General features: G+C 38.1%; 1 protein-coding gene across 3 annotated transcripts in view; it reads left to right on the forward strand.

Moving 5' to 3' along the window:
• Positions 1 to 17,118, forward strand: part of ZBTB44 (zinc finger and BTB domain containing 44) — a 72,321-nt gene extending 55,203 nt beyond the window's left edge. For 2 of the 3 annotated variants that reach the window (XM_032640161.1, XM_032640160.1), the window contains 4 exons: positions 3,657 to 3,741; positions 6,145 to 6,308; positions 7,650 to 7,950; positions 9,727 to 17,118. In XM_032640161.1, coding sequence (XP_032496052.1) covers positions 6,293 to 6,308; positions 7,650 to 7,950; positions 9,727 to 10,009 — 600 coding nt within the window. In that variant the 5' untranslated portion in view covers positions 3,657 to 3,741; positions 6,145 to 6,292 and the 3' untranslated portion in view covers positions 10,010 to 17,118. The remainder of the gene's footprint in view (positions 1 to 3,656; positions 3,742 to 6,144; positions 6,309 to 7,649; positions 7,951 to 9,726) is intronic. The other variant, XM_032640162.1, reaches the window with a different exon arrangement.
• The last annotated feature ends 4,054 nt before the right edge of the window (positions 17,119 to 21,172 follow it).

The following is a 21,172-nucleotide window of genomic DNA, read 5'->3' on the forward strand; positions in this document are numbered from 1 at the left end:
GTCCAAGTCCAAAGGCCCAAGAACCAGAAGTGCTGATGTTCAAGAGCAGGAGAAGATGGATGTCCCAGCTCAAGCAGAGAGCAAATTTGCCCTTCTTTCACCTTTTTGTTCTGTTCAGGCCATCACGAGACTGGATGATACCCACCTGCAATTGGTGAAGATGATCTTCCTTACAAAGTCTACCAATTTAAATGCTAATTTCTCTGGAAACACCCTCACAGACACACCCAGAAATTACATTTTACCAGCCCTCTGGTCACCCCTTAGCCCAGTACATTGACACATACATTAACCATCACACAGACAGTGGTAGAGCCTATAGGTGTAAAAGAGGGTAAGGGTTATGGATGGTACAAACATAGGTATGATGGAAGTCCTAAAAGGAGAGGAGAGAATGGCTGAGAATTTTCCAGAATCTACGAAAGACAACAGTCCATAGATAAGAGGCCAGCAAATTCCAAACTGGGAAAAGATGAAAAGAAACATGAACCTAGACACATTATAGAGAAAATTCTGGGAAAAAAAATTAATGACAGATTACCTTCAGAAGAATATCTGACTTTTAAATAATGTTAGAAACCAGTGAAATGATATCCTCAATATGCTGAAGGAAATAACTACCAATCCAGATGTCTACACACAGTGAAAATATCTTTCAAGAATGGAGATAAGACATTCTCAAAGAAAAACAGAATTCAGCAATATATCATCATTAAAGAAATGTTTAAGGATAGACTACAGGTAGAAGTGAAATGAACACAGATGGAAGGTTTAATGTACACAAGAGAATGAAGAGCAAAGAAAGGTAAACATGTGAACAGATGTGGACAAACATTGCTTATATGAAAGAGTAGGGGCTTTATCAAAACAAAGAAGTAAAACGTCAGGCAATAATTTGTAAATTGAAGAATGGGTGTATATGGGAAATGAAAATGTTGTAAGATCCTTCTGTTGTCCATGAGGAAGGAAAAGTTTTTAGACTTGGTTAAGTATGTGTCTAATTTCCAAAGCAACCAGTAAAGTGAATAGGAAAAGACTGTAATTTCCAAACTAATAGAAAGGGGGAAATGGAATGATTATTATCGTTTATATTCAACAGGTTGATTCTAAAATGTAAAAAATGCGAAGGGCCAGGAATAGCCAAGATGTTCAGGGAGCAAATGAACAAGGTGAGAGGATTTGATCCACCTCAAATCAAGATTTATTATAAAGCTACAATAACTAAAGTGTGGCATTCATGCAAGTACAGACAAGCAGAGGGAACTAGTAGAGAACCCAGAAACAGACCCATGCTTTTAGAGCACTGCAGAGCAGAGGAGAAAAGACAGACTTTCCAGTAACTGTGTTCCATCACAAAATCAACTCCAGGTGTGTTAAAGAAAAGACCCAAGTGCCAAGGGCAAAACCTAAATCTTTCATAAGGTAATTTGAGATAGGGAAGGATTTTTAAAAACAAGCTCTGAAAGCCATAACCATAAAGGAAAAGACTGATCAGTTCAATTAAAATATAAATTTTTTGGTCATCAAAAGAAAATGTAAAAAGACAAGCCATGTAAGAGGGGAAAATATTTGTAACATCTTTTACCTACAAAGATTTTGTATCCGAAACATGAAAAGAACTCATGATAAAAAGGACAACTCAATAGCAAGACTTGAACAGGCATGTCACAGAAGAGAGGTTCAATAAATACCTGAAGTTAAAAAAATACATATTCTATGACCAAGCAAGTCCATACCTGATATAGATACCCTAGAAAAAAAAGCATGTGTATGTGCATTGTTACTTGAATATATGCAGAGCAGCGGTCCAGTGGTTAGGGCTCTGCGCTTCCACTGCAGGGGGCATGCGTTCTCAATCCCTGGTCAGGAACAACAACAACAAAAAAGAATATTCCCAGCAGTGTTGCTCATAGTAGCCTGAAACTGTCCATCAAGAGTGAATTGGATAGGGCTTCCCTGGTGGCACAGTGGTTGAGAGTCTGCTTGCTGATGCAGGGGACGCGGGTTCATGCCCCGGTCCGGCAGGATCCCACATGCCGTGGAGCCTGCGCGTCCAGAGCCTGTGCTCCGCAGCGGGAGGGGCCACAACAGTGAGAGGCCCGTGTACCACAAAAAAAAAAAAAAAAAAAAAAAAGTGAATTGGATAGATGATGAATAAATATCTAACTTCATTTACATGTAACAACATGGATAAGTCCACAATATTGAAAGAAAGAAGCAAGACATAAGAATACATACAGTGTGACTCATTTTATGTAAAGTTTAAACCAGACACCATTAAATGGTATGTACTCTTGTGTACTCTTCGTGGTGAGGGCGTGATAGTAAATATTTTAGACTTGACTTCTGTCCCAAGCTCACTTGCTCCACTCTGCCACTGGAGTGAAAGCAACCCTCGATGGTGTTCAGCTGTGTTGTAGCATAAAACAACCCCTAGGGCTTCCCTGGTGGCACAGGGGTTGAGAGTCTGCCTGCCGATGCAGGGGACACGGGTTCGTGCCCCAGTCTGGGAAGATCCCACGTGCCGCGGAGCGGCTGGGCCCGTGAGCCATGGCTGCTGAGCCTGTGCTCCGCGACGGGAGAGGCCACAACAGTGAGAGGCCCATGTAACGAAAAAAAAAAAAAAAAAAAAAAACCCCTAGTTTATGGAAATATGCATTTGAGGTAAAATTACTTTTTAAAAGGAAGGGGGAGGGGATTTCCTGGCGGTCCAGTGGTTAGGACTCTGCACTTTCACTGCCGAGGGCGCGGGTTCGGTCCCTGGTTGGGGAAGATCCAGCAAGTGGAACAGCACAGCCAAAAACAAATGGAAATAAAAAATAAATAAAAAGAAGCAGGATAAGAAGAAAAGGAAAAAGATGATAACCATGAAAGAGGATGCTGATGGTTGCCTCCTGGAAGGAGGGGTTTGTGATCAGAGAAGGGTAATGGGAACTTTCAGGATGCTACCAGGGTTTTAGGGGGTTGTGAGGAGGTTTCACAGATGTTCACCTTACAGCTGTCTTTCTCATTCTATGTGGAAGTTGTGTGTACAACAAGTAAGTTGTATGTCACAATAAAATAAGTTTTAAAAAACAAAACTTGTTAGTGCTTCCTTAAATGATTGTTACAACATTACTTAATTTTATGTGAATGTTTGTTTAGTTTACATTTGAATTGCTCTACTTTCTAAAATTTATATCAAAGAAATACTCTTGAAAGAATTTAAGTAGTGATATAAGGCTGTTGTTTCACATGTGATTTTTTTGAAATCACATAAACGTTTAATTAAAAGTAGGGACTTAACCTGGTGGTCCAGTGGTTAAGAATCTGCCTTCCAATGCAGGGGATGTGTGTTCAATCCAGATCCCACTTGCTGCAGGGCAACTAAGCCCACGTGCCACAACTACTGAGTCCGTGCACCGCAACAAAAGATCCCACACGTCACAATGAAGACCCTGTGTGCCGCAGCTAAGACCCGATGCAGCCAAATAATAAAATAAAATGTAAAAATTAAACAAAAGTTAAAAAGTTATAGAACACTACTACTTCTGACTGGTAATTCAGGGTATATACATTAGATAATCTGTTCAGAGGCTTGGAGACACAGCTTACAATTTATATCTTGGCTTTATTTATTACACCAAAGTATTGACAGCTGTCTTTTTTATTCACAGGTTCAGTAGATGAAGGCGTCACTGAAGGGTTACCTACACTTCAGAGCACTTCTAGCACCAGTGCTCACGCCGATGATGATGATCGGTTAGTACTAACATAGTACATGGTTTTCTTGTAAGGGCTGTGCTTGTGACTCTAAACCCAAGCATTCTATCTGGGAATTATATAAAAGTTTATTGTGACCTCCCTTTAGTATATTTTTTAGTCATCAGGTAGCCACATAAATTAGACAACTTATAGCACAAGGGTTTTTTTTTGGCATTTCCAAGACTTCCCAGCCCAGTTGCTTTAAATAGTATCTATATTAGGGGTTGGCAGGCTGTGGACCACAGGCCAATTCCAGCCACCACCTTTATTTGTAGATCAAGTTTTATTGGAACACAGACATGCTCATTTGTTTACATATTGTCTGTGGATGGCAGAGTTGAATGGTTGAAACAGATCATGTGGTGTGCAAAGCCAAAAATAATTACATCTGACCTGCTACCAAAAAAGTTGATCAAACCCTTATCTATATACTCATGGTTCCCAAGTCATTATCTTCACATTGACCCTTCCTGCTTGATAATTTTCACATAGACATAGCAGGGCCAAGACTTAATATATGGCCAAGACAGACTCTAGCCTTTCCCTCCCCTCAGACCTGCTCCTCCAGTCCTCCTGTCTCGGTGAACAGTGCCATCATCCCCCCAGTTTCCCAAGCATTGTCTCTGGGAATTATACTTGATCCTTCTTTCCCTCACCTCCCACCACCATATTTAATCTTTAAGCAAGTCCTGTCAGCTCTGCATCCAAAATATACTTCTCCTTCAGCTCTGCTACTGCCACCCCAGCCCAGGTCACCACCATCTTTTGCCTTCACTTCAGTAACCTTCAACTGGCCCCTGATTTCATTCTCCCTTACTCCAGTCATTCTCCATGTAGCAGCCAGAATGATTTTGTTTTTTAAATTAAGTCAGATTATGTTGCTGTTCTAAGTAGCAGATTCTTAAAATTCCCCAGTAGATTCACACTTAAAATCTAAACTCCTCACTATGCCTTTACAGGCCTACCTGATAGGACTTCCTTCAGACCATACTCCTCCTTGCATACCATATCCAGCCACACTGACCTTCTTTCAGTTCCTAGAGTATTTCTAGTCCATATTTGTTCTGGCTTTGGGGCCTGTCTGCCATTTTAGGGCCTTTACTCTGCCTGAAATGCTTTCTCCCCTAATTTCCACATTGCTCACTCTTTCCTGAATCTTCAGATCACTGTCTAAGTGTCAGTTCTCAAGGAAGATTTTCCTGACCACCAGTCTAAAGTAAAACACCGATCACTCTGATCACTTCTGTTTTAATTCTCTGTTCTGATCATTTTCTCGAGTGTTTATTGTCTGTCTCTGACCACTGAATATAGACTTCACTGAATTAACTCCTCCTCTTAGAGTCCAGGACAGACTTAAAAAGTATATTTGTTGCAAACTTGAAGGATTCAAAGAACTCAAACAAGGTTTATTGTTCTTGAATAGCTAAACCTGATACAGCAGGTTATGAACCAGAGTCATTTGAATATGTTAATGAAGGTGTAAACAAATGGAAATATGCCTAGATTCCTTAATTTCAAACGTTAATGAGGTTGTCTGTTCTATACTAGATACTGTGCTGAGTGGTGGGCATATTGAGATGAAACATAATAACCCTTTACCCTCAAAGAGATCAAGCCAACTTTGGGGGAGGGGGAAGAGGTTAAAGACAGACAAGTAAGCAGATAATCATGAGTCATCTGCAGAGGGGTCGGTTGCTCTGCATAGGAGGGTACCTGCCTAAACCACTGATGAGTCGAAGAAGGCTTTTGGGAGGAGGAGGTAACTTCTTGGGTACATTTCATAAAACGGCTGGGTGTGTCATCTAGGCACGTGAAGGAAGTTAAATATATGAAAGCACAGCACTGAGAGAGAACTGTTAAGGAGGAACTGCTTGGTATGGGTATGTTTGGGGAGTATGACAAGAAATGAGGCTGGAAGAGTACACAGACCCAGATCATGTGGAGTCTCGTCTGCCTTCACTCTGAAGATGACCGTGAACCATCGCAGGATTTTTATCAGGGGACTGATTTAATCAGAGAGATCACTGTGAAACAGTGAGGATGGGTTAAAGGGGTGTGGGGCTAAAGAGAAGGAGTTATTAATTCAGCCGTCTATTGATGAGGGCCTGAATTAAAGCAGTAGTAGGAAGGAAAGTAGTAGAGAGATTAAGGCTACCTAAAGTAAAATCGTTTCTGATATGTGCTTGGTCATACGACCTTGCTTAACTTAAGATACTTGACATTCTGGACGATAACATTGTTTCTCCTTTTGTTATAAATGAAACTTGTAATCTAACTTTTAAACTGCTTCAAAAAGTCTTAAAGTGTTTTGTTGTTGTTGTTGTTCATTTAAAGTTGTGCAGAAATGTTTATTGAACTTAAAAATCAGAGCCTGGTTGCCTTCTTTGGTCTGTTTTGTAGATTGGAAAACGTTCAGTATCCCTACCAACTCTACATTGCTCCTTCCACCAGCAGCACAGAACGGCCAAGCCCAAATGGTCCAGATAGACCTTTTCAGTGTCCAACATGCGGGGTGCGATTCACCCGTATTCAGAACCTGAAACAGCACATGCTCATCCACTCAGGTAATGTCATCATCCCTATTGTGGCATAAATTAGCACTCCACAACATTTTATTTTGAAATTTCAGTTAAAAACAGTAAACAGATGCTTTTGAGTTAGAAAAAAGTTTTATCTCTGGGAAGTCTAGTGAGAACAGATAAACATAGGTCCATTGCTGAATTGGTGCAGTGTCAGAAATGTATTTGCTTACAGGCATCATTATTCTCATTAAGACATGGGTTGGGTGTAATATGTAAATGAAAAGGATATCAGATGCATGTGTGTATATGTGTGAGGGAGAAAAGCACAAATACATACAGTAAAGCAAATGGAGTTAACAGGGTATATATTGGTGTTCTTTGTACTATTCTTGTAACTTCTCTAAATTTATAATTATTTCCAAATAAAAAGTTTTTAAAAATTAATAACAATAATTTAATTTTAATTCTACAATCCTAAATTTCTCTGTGCCCTGATTAGTCAGCCTTGTAGTATTTTTTTTGGTGTAAAAGAGATTTTGGATAAATGATGTGTAAAACATATTTGAAATTTAAGTTAAGTGTTCACGTAAAGGCAGTAAAATTCTTGCAGATAGAACACTGACCTCTAATAAGAAATCTTTACCGCTATTCTCAGCTGTATAACTATCTCACTTAGATAGGTCTAACACTCCCTGTGCTAACACTAATTCCCTATGACTTTGTTGAATCAATGGATGATGTTTTGAAGGGTTTTGAAATTTTATTTGCTAAAACTGTGATAATGAATTGGAAGGGACCATTAATATACTTTATATTTCATATATTAATTTCTACATATTTTTTCCATCACTATTACATTAAATACCCAAAAACTCAATCAAGTAGTTCTGTTGTAATCACTAATTATGTTCAGAGATGTTAGAATTTCCCTTTTTTCTTCTCATTTTTCTCTTGAGATAGGAAATGAAGAGTAGGTACTGATCATTTTCACATCTTCTCAATATAAACCTCACTACTTGAATGAAATGAAGTAATCTTTTGTGAAGATTTGGGCTCTGCTTAAATACTCTGGTTAAATTGTGTTTTGAAGTCTATAAAATACAAGATTTGGAAGCGTTCAAAAATCCATTGGAGTATATATTACCTCAATTACCCCCACCCCATGGTGCCTTTCTTTCTCGCTTTCTTTTTTCAAGCACTAGTGACTTCTTAGATGTTCTGTACCTTTTCTGAGATACTGAGTTTGGAACTCATTTTTGCTGATGATTTTTGTCTTTTCAGATTATCTCTTGCTACAGAATTACAGTTCAGAAGTCTGTGAGGTTTATGACATTTCCACTTATTTTGTTTTTAGATAATATTTTGTTTTGCTTTATTTTATAGGAATTAAACCATTTCAGTGTGACCGCTGTGGGAAAAAGTTCACCAGGGCTTACTCGCTAAAGATGCATCGCCTAAAGCATGAAGGTAAACGCTGTTTCCGGTGCCAGATATGTAGTGCCACTTTCACTTCCTTCGGGGAATATAAACACCACATGAGGGTTTCCCGGCACATTATCCGCAAGCCTCGGATTTACGAGTGCAAAACATGTGGCGCCATGTTCACCAACTCTGGAAATTTAATCGTGCACCTGAGGAGTCTGAACCATGAAGCGTCAGAGCTAGCAAACTACTTCCAGAGCAGGTGAGGTGCACAACAAAAACCGAACCAGGAAAACTGCTTTCTAAACTCTCTTTTCCTGCTTTTAGGGCAGCCTGCTGTGTTTTTTTTATCAGGTTGCCAGCTAATCAGTCACATGCCTTTTAAATTCCCACTATCCAGTAATGCTCTGATCTCCTGATCTGATCAAATTTTGCTGATCCTTCTAAGTATAAACAATTTTAAATACATTTATAGTTGGCATTGGAAATCTTTTCCTACAGAAGTAGACTACTTATCAGCTTGTTTTGGTTTTTTTGTGGGTTTTTGTTGTTGTTTTTTTAAATACAAGGTTAAAGTAATTCTGTAGTACATTTTAAAATAGACCTTATTGGAGAATTTACCGTGTCAGATATTTAGTGATAGTGGATTACTTCAGACTCTTTGGATGTTAATTAAATTCTTGACCACTTCTCTCTTTTTTCTTTAAATAATAAGAGAGAAAATTCTACACCAGCTATGGTGTAGAACTAATGGATATGATAATTTACATCAAATGAAGTTTTCCCTTTTTTCAGTTTAGAGCTCCATGCTTTTAATATAAAAAACTTATAATAGAGTTACCTTTCTGATTTATTGGGTATCCAAGGATCAGGTTCTAGTTCTAGCTCTGCCACTAACTAGTGTTATGATTTAACACGTCACTTTACAGATGAAGAAGCTTGAAACGTAGAGAAAGATAAAATGTAAGCTTTAAAGATGATTTCTAAGGTCTCCTCTAGATATAAAATTCTGTTGTCTATTTTTAATACTTTATCAGAATTGTACATCTGTAGGAATTCTTAGTTTCTTATAAAATCAAATCTTAAATTTTTAACTGCCTTCATTTTTTAAATCGTATTTTTCAGTAAATTATTCCTGCATAGATTTTGTTTTCTCTTCAAGCCAGACATTTTGTTTAATGTAATCATTTCTAACTCTGGGTGTCTGGTTATCATATCACTAAACCTAGATTATACATGACATAACAAACTTTGTTCCGGACTAAAATAGTGTCCCAGTTAACCACGCCTGTTTTCTATATCTTCCCTGTACTGAGCCCTCTATCCTCTACGCTTGTTTAACACCTGAACACTTTTTAGAAAATATAACATAGGACATCTTAAATTGCTTTGCAGATGAGCAGACTTCGGTTTTTTAAATTAATAGTGGACAAATTATAAAATAACCTTAAGTATATTAGTTATTGACATTATAAAGTGTAATGAATTTTTTTTTTGTTTAACTGTAAAGATTTAAATCAAGCATCTAAGTAGTTTTTTACATTTCTTTATATAGTAGATTATATAAAAGGTCACTTATGCCTGAGGATTTAGTTTCTTAACTAATTTATATCCAGGAAGTAATAAAAAGCTAGGTTTATGTACCTTATAATTAGTGTATAATCCAAGAAAGGTTACGCATAAGTTATTCAAATGATCTTTGTTTAAATGAACATGCTATTTCCGTCTGTTTTGTATACAAAAACTCTTCTACATAGAACAAGCAAGGCTGTTTAGGTGTCCAGAGTGACACTGAAGGTGATAATCTTATCTCTCTTGGTGGTAGGGAGAGTTGGTATACTTTGGTTCTAATGGATGGTTTTGGTTCATATATTTAGGAAAGTTTAGAAGTTGAAAATTCCTGAGTTCTAATCTTCATTCAAAAATTAGAGAAATGAAAAATCCCAACCTTGTTTTACAAATCAGGTCTTTGTATTGTGTCTTATTTATTACTGGCTTGAAAATTAACTCCCTGTTTCATCCTTTGCCTCTTACCTAGTGATTTCCTAGTACCGGACTACTTAAACCAGGAGCAAGAAGAGACCCTTGTTCAGTATGATCTTGGAGAACACAGTTTTGAAAACAACTCCTCTGTCCAGATGCCTGTAATTTCACAGGTCTCCTCGACCCAGAATTGTGAAAGCACTTTTCCCTTGGGGTCTCTTGGTGGGCTGACAGAAAAAGAGGAGGAAATGCCAGGGCAGCCAAAGACCAGTGCTTGTGCCGAGGCAACCAGAGAGGACCCCCCAAAATCAGAGCTGTCTTCTGTAACTATTGAGTAATTTCATGGTTTGGCTTCATTTTTGATTTTTGGAAAGTGCCTGTGCTTGGTCTTGTACATTTGAATTTAATTTAACTTTTTAAGCAAAAAAGGGTTTGGGCAAGAATTTCCCTTTTTACTTTGTAAGTTCTGCAACTGATGTTTTATTTTTCATGACTGAGAGATTGCTTCTGTAAGTGCACAGTAACCCGGTGTTGAAATACAATAGAAACCCTGAGACTTAAGGAGAACCAGCTGACTTAAAACTGGTATCAGTTTCCTCTTCCATTATCAGGAGTAGGCTAACAACAGATCACTAGGTCAAGAAGAAATCAGATGATTATTGACCTTCCTGAAATGAAAGCGTACACCAGAGACATATTACAGAACGAATCTGGCAGATGGCCTGAATAGATGTTTACTCCTATACACAGGATATTGTACAGTCTTTTGTAAAGCCTGTTGTTTTTGGAAGTATTTATGGTGAGCTTTCTTAAAAATTATTAGGGTATATACTTCTGAAATCCCACGTGTTTTGTGTTTTGTTTTGTTTTTTTAAGCTTTGTCACTATAATTTTTCATGGTGAAAATTTGGTATTGGGATAGGTATTCCCTGTACCTTTGTAGTACCACTCCTCCAAATAATCTTTCTTCTGTGAAAGAAGGCGAAGAACCATGGTTAAGGATAGTCAACTTGTGCGTGAAATGACCAGGAACAGAGAATATAGTGTGTGAATCGGCTTCATAGGAACTCTTTCATACTGCTTTTCTGGATAAAATTACTGTTTACCTGGTCTTTGAATGTTAATGCCTGGCTAATTGGGTCATTGCCCAAATCAGTTTTCTCTTGCCTATACTTGGCATGATCCCATGAAAAGGAGATATACTGGAGATGTTCTATATTTTATACATAGGTTTGTGTATTGTTGAGGATGTTTTTATTCTGCTGTTTTGGACAAAATAAAGAATTCTCTGTTAAGGCTATATTCTTAACCCAACTGCGATTGTTTACAAAATACCCATATGACAGTGATAAATGGTCCTTATTCCAAAATATTTTAAGACATTGCCAAATGTCATATTAAAAGCAGTTAGGGTAGTTTTTACGCAATGTAAGCAATAATGTAGAAGTAGAGGAGAGTCTGTAAAATGATGATCTACGACTCAAATCTATTTGGGGAAAAAAGGATTGTTAAGACTAAAGAAAAACTAAAAACCTTAAATTAATGACTGTTACCTCTTGCTGCTAAAAAAAGAAAAGAAAAGAAAGGAACTTCGTGGTTTATAGTTGAAATATATATGATACTCTAGACTGGAATATACGTTTTTACCTGGTGCCATTAAAGCATCACTGACCTTGATCCTAAATATTCATGAGTCCATGAACAATGATCTTTTGAGTAACTCTTTTTTTCTATGTATATACCCAAAGTTTAATAATTATGAAAACACCTGATTAGGTTAGAAAAAGAAAATACAGTTTCTTATTCAAAACACAAGATCTCAGTTTTGTCTGGGTGCTAGTCGTTAATAATAAAATTTTTCTAAGTTATAGTGATTTGTTTCATTTTTTTTTTAATTGGCTAATTCTGTAACTTCTTTTATCCCCTACAAATGTAAAGGAAGGGAAAGTGAACTCATTGAAGATTTTTTTTAGGCTAATGTTCTTTCTGTTTGAATATTCTGCTATTTTTAACTTGTTTCCAACTCCTTTTCTCACTCATGAACCTGTTGTTTCCTCTTTGCTCCCAAACATAGGTATAGTACCTTCAGGAAAATCAACATGCACAGATTATGATGGCCTCCCATTATTTATGCTTCTTTACTAATAGGTTGAATTACTTTCTTCAACAGACTGTGATACTAATAGCGGTACTGCTGTGTCTCAGCTGGAAAGGTCAGGAATTTTTATTTTTAATGTAATATAGATCCTTTGGAAACTGTTATGCCTACCAGTAGATAAATCTCAAAAGTTAATTTTAAAATCTTAATGGAGAAAACAAAGAATCGGTAAAATTATGACCAGGAGTCATTGTTGCCCAGAGTTATTTTTTTAAAAAAGAAGAAGAAGGAAGGAAGAAAAGGAGGAAAGAAATAGGGTTAATGAGAAGAAATATATCAGAACCATTTGGAGATTTGTGGGTTGAAAGTGTTTTAGCACACCCCCGTCCTGAGAATTTTGTATTAAGAGAGTCCTACACAGTTTTGGCAGCTCTGAGGTGTTCTGTGTTCTCAGAATGTAGGATTGACCACCATCACTGGCTATTTTTTCCCAAATGGAAACTTTAGATTTTCATTGGTAATTACAAATTATACAGATTTCCAAGTTTTATGAAACATTTGAATCTACTGTGAAAATGCCGATTGTTGGTTGTCTGCTCCCCAAATCTTATCAATACAGGTAACTAACTAGTACTTAACATGTGATATAAACAGAGTCCTTTTTTTTCTATTTCAGTGAGGCTCTACATTTTTCTTGATACACAGTTTAAGGATACTTAGCTTATGGATCTGTTTTAGGAAACTAAGGTATGAGGGATAATTGTATATAGTGCTATTTAGATTTATTTAAAATTCCTCTAAGAGAAGGATGCCTGGATGTATAATTTTTACCAGAATATATGGAAAACATTGCAGAGAGATGAAAGCCAGTTATATTATCTCATCCATTAGAAATTACCAGTATAACTAAACATAAAAAAAATTCCAGTTTAGAATACTTTAGCATAGCTATCTTTCTGAAAGGCCCAAGGAGGGGTAACTTTGTTAAAGGGCTTAAATTTTAGGATGCAAGATAAATTGCCTTTTTAAACCAAGTATTTTATATAAGAAAAGCATTTATTTTTCATTTTAAAGCTACCAAATAGGTATGATATACATACTTTAGAAATGAGCAAAGATGTTTGCTGTGATACTGGATATTACAGCTCCTGCAGTCATTCTTTCCATTTTTAAGGGTGTATTCTAACAGTGGAAGCATCTAGCATGTCAGTGATTGTACTAATTCAGAAACGAAAGCATTAATACTTGTTTTCATTTTTTTGAATTTTAAGTTCGAGAAAGGGATGCAGATGGAGTTATCACCCACAAATGTATTTAAATGGATATTTCTTACTTTGAATTTAAAGTAACCTTCTTAATTTTCATTTTAAATAATTAGTTATATATTTAGTTACATTGCCAGTTTTTAAAGTTCTCACTTTCAGTGATGCAAAAGTGTACTAAAGTGTTTAAATAGCTTCATTCATTCTTACATTTTAACATTTCAGCAACCATTCTGGCTTACAGAACTTACATTCTGGTTCCATGTTATGACACATGCCCTTCGGTTTTCAAAACAAAAAAAACTTCCATTTTGTTAAAATATGTTACCAAGTGGAATGAACCAGCCAGCACATCTAATATACTTATCGTTGGTAACTCTGTTACCTTCTAACTACTGAGCCAGTCTCTCCGGATGTGTAAATGGTTCCCTGGGAGCCTTTGGAAGTTGTATTAAGTCTTTTCGGTCTTTTATTTTATCTCTTATTATTTTTTATTCTCATACTTAATCTAAATAGAGACGAGTTATCTAGCTTAGTGGCTTTTATTCTGAAGATTCTCAGATCATGGTTTAGTTTCTTTTAGCTTCGTAGCCCCTGAGAAATACATTACTTTATAAGGTAGTGGCAGTTGGTACTAGTATACCACATGGAGAGAATTATTCTTATTACTTGATGAATGAACAATCCTAAAATTATAATATTGTACCCGAAAGGGCTTTGAGATTTAAGGAATTGATGAAGAGAATTAAAACTTTTGTGTGGCACTTAACTCTATTTTCACCTGTCTCGAAAATGTGAAGCTCTGGAGTATACAACTAAGTGAGGGAGAATAGTTTTCTAGTTATTAATATTAATTGGGAGGGAAAAAACTAGTAAAGGTCACATCTGGAAGCGACCCAAAGTTGCTAAAAGGTAGGAAATGTGGTTTTCAGTGTAAGTTATTGACATAAGATGATTTATTTATAATATATTTAGATTTTGAAAGTTACTGAGAGAAGCATGTATACAAACAAGATTTTCTTTTCTAAATCAGTGGTACAGAATGGGGGGTGCTCAATTACATTAACCATGTCTATGAGGAATATTTATAGCTAAGCATACTCCTCCCAGGCTTTAGGCTCAAATCGTCAAAATTTAAGTTATTCCGTATTTTGCCTATACCCTTTTTTATCTTTCAGTGTCATTTTTGCTTGACAACATGTTGGTGACCATAGGGTATTTTTATTTGGAAGGTCCTCAGCAAGACTAATTTGCCAAAAGCAATAATGGTTCACATTAACAATGAAGTAGAGTTGAACCAATTTCCAGGTTCAACTAAGGAGCAGACAGTCTATGGGTATTTCATTTTTAGATTATAAATATGTTGAGATTTATTAATGGGGAGTTAAGCCTATGTCAGATTATGGGATGAAGACTCTTAGTGACATCATAGTTGTACTTTTTTTTTTAACTTCATACTTGACACAGTTAGATATTTCTACTACATCATAGTGATTATATTTTTATGATTAAAAAAAAGTAATAGTTCCATATCTTTACAAATAGCCTCTGCAGAGATGTCAGGAGATGATGTTACTGGCATCTCAACTTGGCAGTATCCAAAAATTGAGACTGCCTTCAAGTGTATATGCTACTTCGGTTATATAGCTCCCTCTGCATAGGGGCCAGGCCAGTTCCAACTAATACCAAGGTTCTTCTGTACATAATAGTTTTCGAAGAATTTAAGGGTTCAGACCATTGGTTGAAAACAAAAAACTTTTAAAAAAATTTTTTAAAGACTTAAAATTTTTAAATTTCCGTTTGAAGTGCCTGGTTTATAAAATCTGATTCTTTGATGATTGCCTTTCTCTTTTAAACTGACTGATTTTGCTGAGTAAACTTAAAGCCCTAGGCTCAATTGTAATGATTTATTGATAAAATTGCTGCTTGATGGTTTGAGGTTCTACAGTGTCGTGACTTTTATTAAATTGTCCCTGTTTTCCCAAATACCGGTCTAACCATATCCAGATTTCATTATTCGATTAAACAGGTTTAAAAATCACCCTGTAAACGAATGTTCAGGTTACCAGAGTACATCATCTGCTGAGGAAGGATCAGTCTTCCCTACATTAAGAGGAGCCGTCATCTCCTCCGACACATGCTGTTTCCTTGGTATTAGTGGATGCTGTGTTCATTTAAAGATGGGAAGCCTTTCTTGCAGTTCCTAGAAACACCTGCTTTTTCTAGAAAGAACCTTTTCTATGATTAGGTTATAATTGTGTTTTCTCTAAGAGCTTTCTTTTATTTCAGTTATCAGTTTTCAAGTTGACAAATGCTATGTAAAGTCTCTCATACTGAGAGTGGTCCACTAAATTACTGAAAGTTACACTGCTGTTCATCTTTCAGGTGCCTGAAATGAATGCCATCAGGTGATCAGGAGTGAGATCATAAACTTTATTCATTTTCTTCCTTATACAAAGTGATGGCTTCTAATGCTTATATTTCAAGATATTTTTAAAAAAGACAACAGTCTCTTGTAGAGTAAAATTTGATTTCAATCCAGGTCCCAGTAATATATTTGATTTTTCTGTTGTTGCTGGTGCCTGCTGTTGCATCAGATAGAGATTGCCTGCCTCTTTGTAGGGCACCCTTGTGGCACCTTATGTCCAATTGGAAGATAGTATATGGCTTCTTTGTGCCTCTGCTATCTTTTCAAAAGCCATTTTATAAAAATCCTAGGTAGCCTATTTTAATATTTAAATATATATATTTGTGAGAGATACTTTTAGAACAGACTTTTTTTTTTACTTTAAATATCCTGTATTCCCATTTTTAAGAGTAAATGTAAACTTTCCAGGATTTGAACTTGTCTTTTTCCACAGCAGCATAATGAAAAGTCGATCTGAGACAATAGACCATAATTCAGTGATAGAAGAAATTAATGTCTGATTCAAGGAAACAGACGTGAAGGGAAAAAAAATTGTTTTGATGTAACAGAAATCAATTTTTAAATAAAATTGTTTTAGTTTCTGTAATTTTGTATTTGCTGCTATAGTAGCTCAGTATTTTACAGAGCTAACATATAAATCCGGCTCTATTCAAAAACTGGAGTACTTTCTAGTACAACCAGCCTAGGAGGAAGGAGTGTACGTACCACAGTCTTCCAGATGGGTGACTGGCGGTCCTGTTTAGCTAATGAACGCATGCTTTTAAATTCACCTATAGCCCAACGTCAAGGAAGTTTGGGAGAAACTTTTATCTTGCTAGTTACAGCATTATGATTCTTTTTGGGCAGTGGCATTTGGTGAAACCCTTGGGGGAGGGAAGGTGATGCTGGGGAAGAAATGTGAATTAAATCATGTGGAAGGGTGTTGTCACGTCTTCTACCCTCTCCTAGAACCAGTACAACTTTCTTAACTGTGACAGGCCCAAGTTCACCAGCTTTGTATCCAGTTATCATCTCCTTCAAGTTTGGCTTTACTTGGTTACAGTGGCCATAGCTAAGTTATTTGGCATGTTTGACTTTCAACAGTAACAAAAATGGTTTTGGATTTGTTTTATTTCCTAAAAATGTATACAGTGTCAGAACTTCACATTTTATATACTAGTATCTGGCTATGAGTACTTTACAGGAACCATAGTTCTTGGTGACTACATACATATATATATTTTTGTGACTTTTTTGTATACTAAGTGCCGTTTCAATGTTACAATCATTTTTAGAGTTATTGTAATCACTGTGAATATCATGTTTTTTCAAATATGTTCTGAGCCTGTAGTGTTTGCTTTGTGAATATATGTGTATCGTATATATTCTGTATAGTTACATTGTACTGAAATATTAGCTTGTTTGATATAAGGAAAGTATGTATTGAGTACTTTTTGCTAGCCTGGTTGTTTAATCTTTTTTTAAAAGGTTTAAACTTTTTTAAAAACAAAAACTTTAAACCAGCCTTTATTACATGGTCACAAATAAAGTTGCAGTTAGACGGGACGGGCAGGGAAAAAAATAGTTTTGAGTGTCTTTGAATAGAAACATAAGACTAAGGTTTGTTTGGTTCCCCCCCCCCACCCCGACCCTTCATTAAAATATCTTATTAATGCTTTATGGAGTAAAACTTCCTGCTGTTGTTATTTACTGTTGGCTGGAAGGAAGAATTGGTGGTGCTGATCGAGGTCTAGTGGATAAGAAAAGTCATGAGACTAAGGCGCGCCTTAAGTAAGCATCCATTGAGTTTGTACAGACTAGAGAGTGTTCTGCGAGTCAGCACACACATCAGCTTCCTGGGCAGGTAAGAAAAGAGCTGAAAGGGCAAGGAGTCCATGAACACCATCCCTAAAATGGAAAAGAATATGAAGGAGGCTAGTTGGAGAAAGTCATCAAATCCTAGAGCTGTTGAGCCAGGTATCTTGTGCAGACCTGCTTTCCTGAGTGGTGGGTTATGTCTTGAGAAGTTGCCTTGAATCTATCTGAGGCTATACTTCATTGATTAGAGAGACCTGTTGGGATATTTCAATAATACCTCACAACCAAGGAGTAGAGCATGGTACTTACTGGGGGAAGGCAACTCATTGCCTAGGTGATGAGCCTGTGAGAGCCTGAAGGAAGGGCATTCTAACTACAGATGCACTTGCTGTGGATTTTGACAATAAGTGGTCTATAGAGTGAGAGCAACCGCCAAAGGAGACTGTGCACTGACCCCACGCTACCAGCATCACTTAAGTTCAGGGAGGAAAAGCGTAAATTTTTAAGAAGCATTTTCTACCATTCAGTGAGTGTGTTGAGTGTTTTGGTTCTTTTTGCGGTACGCAGGCCTCTCACTGCTGTGGCCTCACCAGTCACAGAGCACACGCTCCGGACGCGCAGGCTCAGCGGCCATGGCTCACGGGCCCAGCCGCTCCGCGGCACGTGGGATCTTCCCGGACCGGGGCACGAACCCGTGTCCCCTGCATCGGCAGGCGGACTCTCAACCACTGCGCCGCCAGAGAAGCCCTGTTGAGTGTTTTTAACAATGGTTTACCAAACCATTCAAGGCCGGCAAACTGTGTTGGGGTCCTCAGTAGCTACCTCAGCCACAGGTGATCCATATAAATGCAGAACGTAGAATTTTAAATACTCCTGCCTTACAGTTTGATTTGCATATGAATAACAGGCCAGAAAATTTCGTTTCAGAGAATGATACTAAAGGTAGTAAAGGAAGATGTGTGTCTGTCTCCTGGATGCATGGCACTGGGATACATAGTTGGGGCGTCCTTTTCTGAACAGAATGTTCTAAGTACTAAACTGAGAGATCTGCAAATGTACTAAGAGTTTAAATGGGGGGAACTTGCTCATAAACATCAAATCCCAAAATGTAATGTAATTCATCTTTCACATGGGTAAACTTTTATACAGATGGGAAAACTAAGATGGGGCATATAGTCAATCCAGAGAGCTTCCTCGTCAGCCAAAGGATGAGAACCAGGGTTGGCACAGCCGTGGAGACGAAGGGAAAGCTGGTTTACTGTTGTTAAACCCTTGATTTGTTTTCTTGAATTCTTGTGCCAAAAATACTTGAAATTTTTATACCCACCCATTTTATAGATAAGCAGACAAGTCACTGCAGAGGCTATGGGCAGAGCTGTCTTCAGAGTCTTTTTGTGGGGCGCCTCGCCTCCATACAGTCCCACACCCTTCTTTCTATTGTTGCCTCCTTTTTTCCACGGCTGACATTTCTGGGGGCCTTTGGCTGGAGTCTGAAAGACTGAATAAGTGAGTGAGTGCGTCTCATTGACCAGAGAACCTGAAAAGTTAAGACAGGCTTAGCACCATACACATACACACACTCAGTAAAGGGCCAGCTACAAATGAATTACCTCTGATGATTCGTGCCATCTAGAGACCCTCTGTTGGGAAAGTTGCTTTAGAACATAAGAAAAGATCACAACCGAATAAAATTCCACTAGTCCACTTTAATGTAGGGGCTGAGGCAGATGTGCTCTCTTTGGTAGTTCAGGCAGCAGTGGTAAATGTGATAGGACCTGTGTACACGATAACTTTTGTCCAGAAACAATTCTCTGTTGAATGCAAATGAGTCAACCTACAAGATTAGTAAAAATTCCTTTTCAGTGTGTTTTACAGTTTATAAAACGCTAGCACTGTGAGTGATTAGGTTTTCAAAAACCCAGTGACATAATAACAAATGTATGACCCACACAGATAGGGTCCTTCCTACCCATTTTAGAAAGGCATTAGAGCCACCCTGAAATCCCTAGGCACCAACAGGGCTGCAACCCGAGAAGTCTTGAGTTGATACAGCACTCAGCTCTCCCAGACCCAGTGATAGGAAGAAAACCCTGAAGCTTTGACCCTGCCAGTCCTAGCGTTGCGATTCTTTGGGGCACTAGCATTTTGGGAGACCCTTGAGGGAGGGTAACGCTGGCAGAAAATGTGAGTTCGTTTATGCAGATGGGTGTTTTTGTCTTTTGTGCCAGGGCCTAGTTCTAAAGGAGAGTCAAGTTAACTTACTCTCCTGATGTAAAACAGTTACAGGTGACCTTGTTGTAAATATGTGAACTGGTCGTGTGCTTTTCTTTGTGTGCTTTTACCTAAATATCACCTCTGGATTATCTTTCCCACCCCTGTTGCTCATATTTTCTGTCATTTTCTTCATCCCTGCTGCTGCTACTTAATTCAAGCCTTTGTTGTTTCTGGCCTAGAAACAAAAACAGCCCTCTCTCCAGTCCGTCCCCCTCTGGTCCATCCTTCCCGTTTCTGCTGGGTCATGTTTTAACCGGGCCACTGCCCTGCTTAAAGTCCGCCTCCCTCTCCCTGGGAGATCCATCCCGGCCTGCTGTGCTTGGCTAGTTGTAGTTGGACTTTCACTACAAAGGTCAGGCTTCACCTCCTCTGGAACCCGCCACTCAGTCCCCACTCCCGTCTGCCTCCAGTTTTGGGGTGAAGGTCCCTCTCCCTAGCAGATTTTGTTTAGCTACACCAACCCACGTCTCAGTCACACTGTCTTGTAAAGCTACCTCCTGGGGCAGTTATGAGAATGGAATGATTATATGTAAAAGGCTTAGAACAGCAAGCACCTAGTATAGAGTAGCCACTCAATAAGTCTTGTCTATTATAACTAGTGTGTCTCCCTCACCTGATTTATTTCTTGACATCAGGGACTGTGTCTTCTATTTGTATATTCGCTGTAGTGCCAGGCACATAGTAGAACTCAAAAAAATGTTGAAGGAATAATTGAATGTTGCCAGGAAATGGTCATAAGCTCACTTTACCAGAATGCTCAGAGGTACTCACCAGGGAACTTTAGGACAGAACACCGAGAAACATGGCACCTGACAGTTTGCCTCAACTCCCACTTCAAGTCTAATCCTCAGAACAACTGCCATCAGCCTGGCCACAATTTCTCCAAATTGTTCTCTGGAACACTGGTGCTGCCATTTCCCTCCCTTTAGTCCGGTTTACTCATCCATCAAGTCCATACCTAAGTTTCACTTCTTAAAGAAGCATTCCCAGAGCCTTCCACGCTGGGCTCTGACTTCCTGTTAGGTTCACAAGCATCCGGTGCTTTTATTACAATGGTAATTGATTATTTAAAAGCAGTTGGACTAAACTCCGTTTGATTAAGTTCCATTCGGACAGGGCCATACCTGTCTCTTGTACCAAGGCGTCCCCAGGCCTGGGGTTGATTGAATGAAGTCTCTGACCCTAGGAGCTTATGGTTTCTGAAGTAAAGACTTACAGAAATAAAACGAATATAGAAATAACTGAGTGCCATGAGGGAAACAGCAAAGCATGTCCTCTGCCAATTTGGAGGGAGAGACCTGGCTGGAGGGATCAGGGAGGCTACGTGGAGGAGGAACATTTGAGCTGGAATTTCCTTGTAAAGAGGTCTAGAAATTTGTACTGGCAGAAATGGGGGTGGGATGGCACTTAGGAAACAACACTGAGCACAAGAGGTGGAATGTCCAGGGAGTGAAAGTGGTTTGGTTTGCTGAGAGTTGCAGTATCCCTGAAAAGAAAATGGGAGAAAATGTTAGAAAGCAGACTGGAACCAGATGAGGAGGCCTTTAAGAACTTGAACTGAATTTGGTAGGAAATAGAAAAGCATCACACATTTTGAGGCAGAGGGACAACTTAATCAGAGCTTGCTCTAGAAAGATTAAGA

This window comes from Phocoena sinus, chromosome 8 (assembly GCF_008692025.1).
Source record: "Phocoena sinus isolate mPhoSin1 chromosome 8, mPhoSin1.pri, whole genome shotgun sequence".
Taxonomy (NCBI): domain Eukaryota; kingdom Metazoa; phylum Chordata; class Mammalia; order Artiodactyla; family Phocoenidae; genus Phocoena; species Phocoena sinus.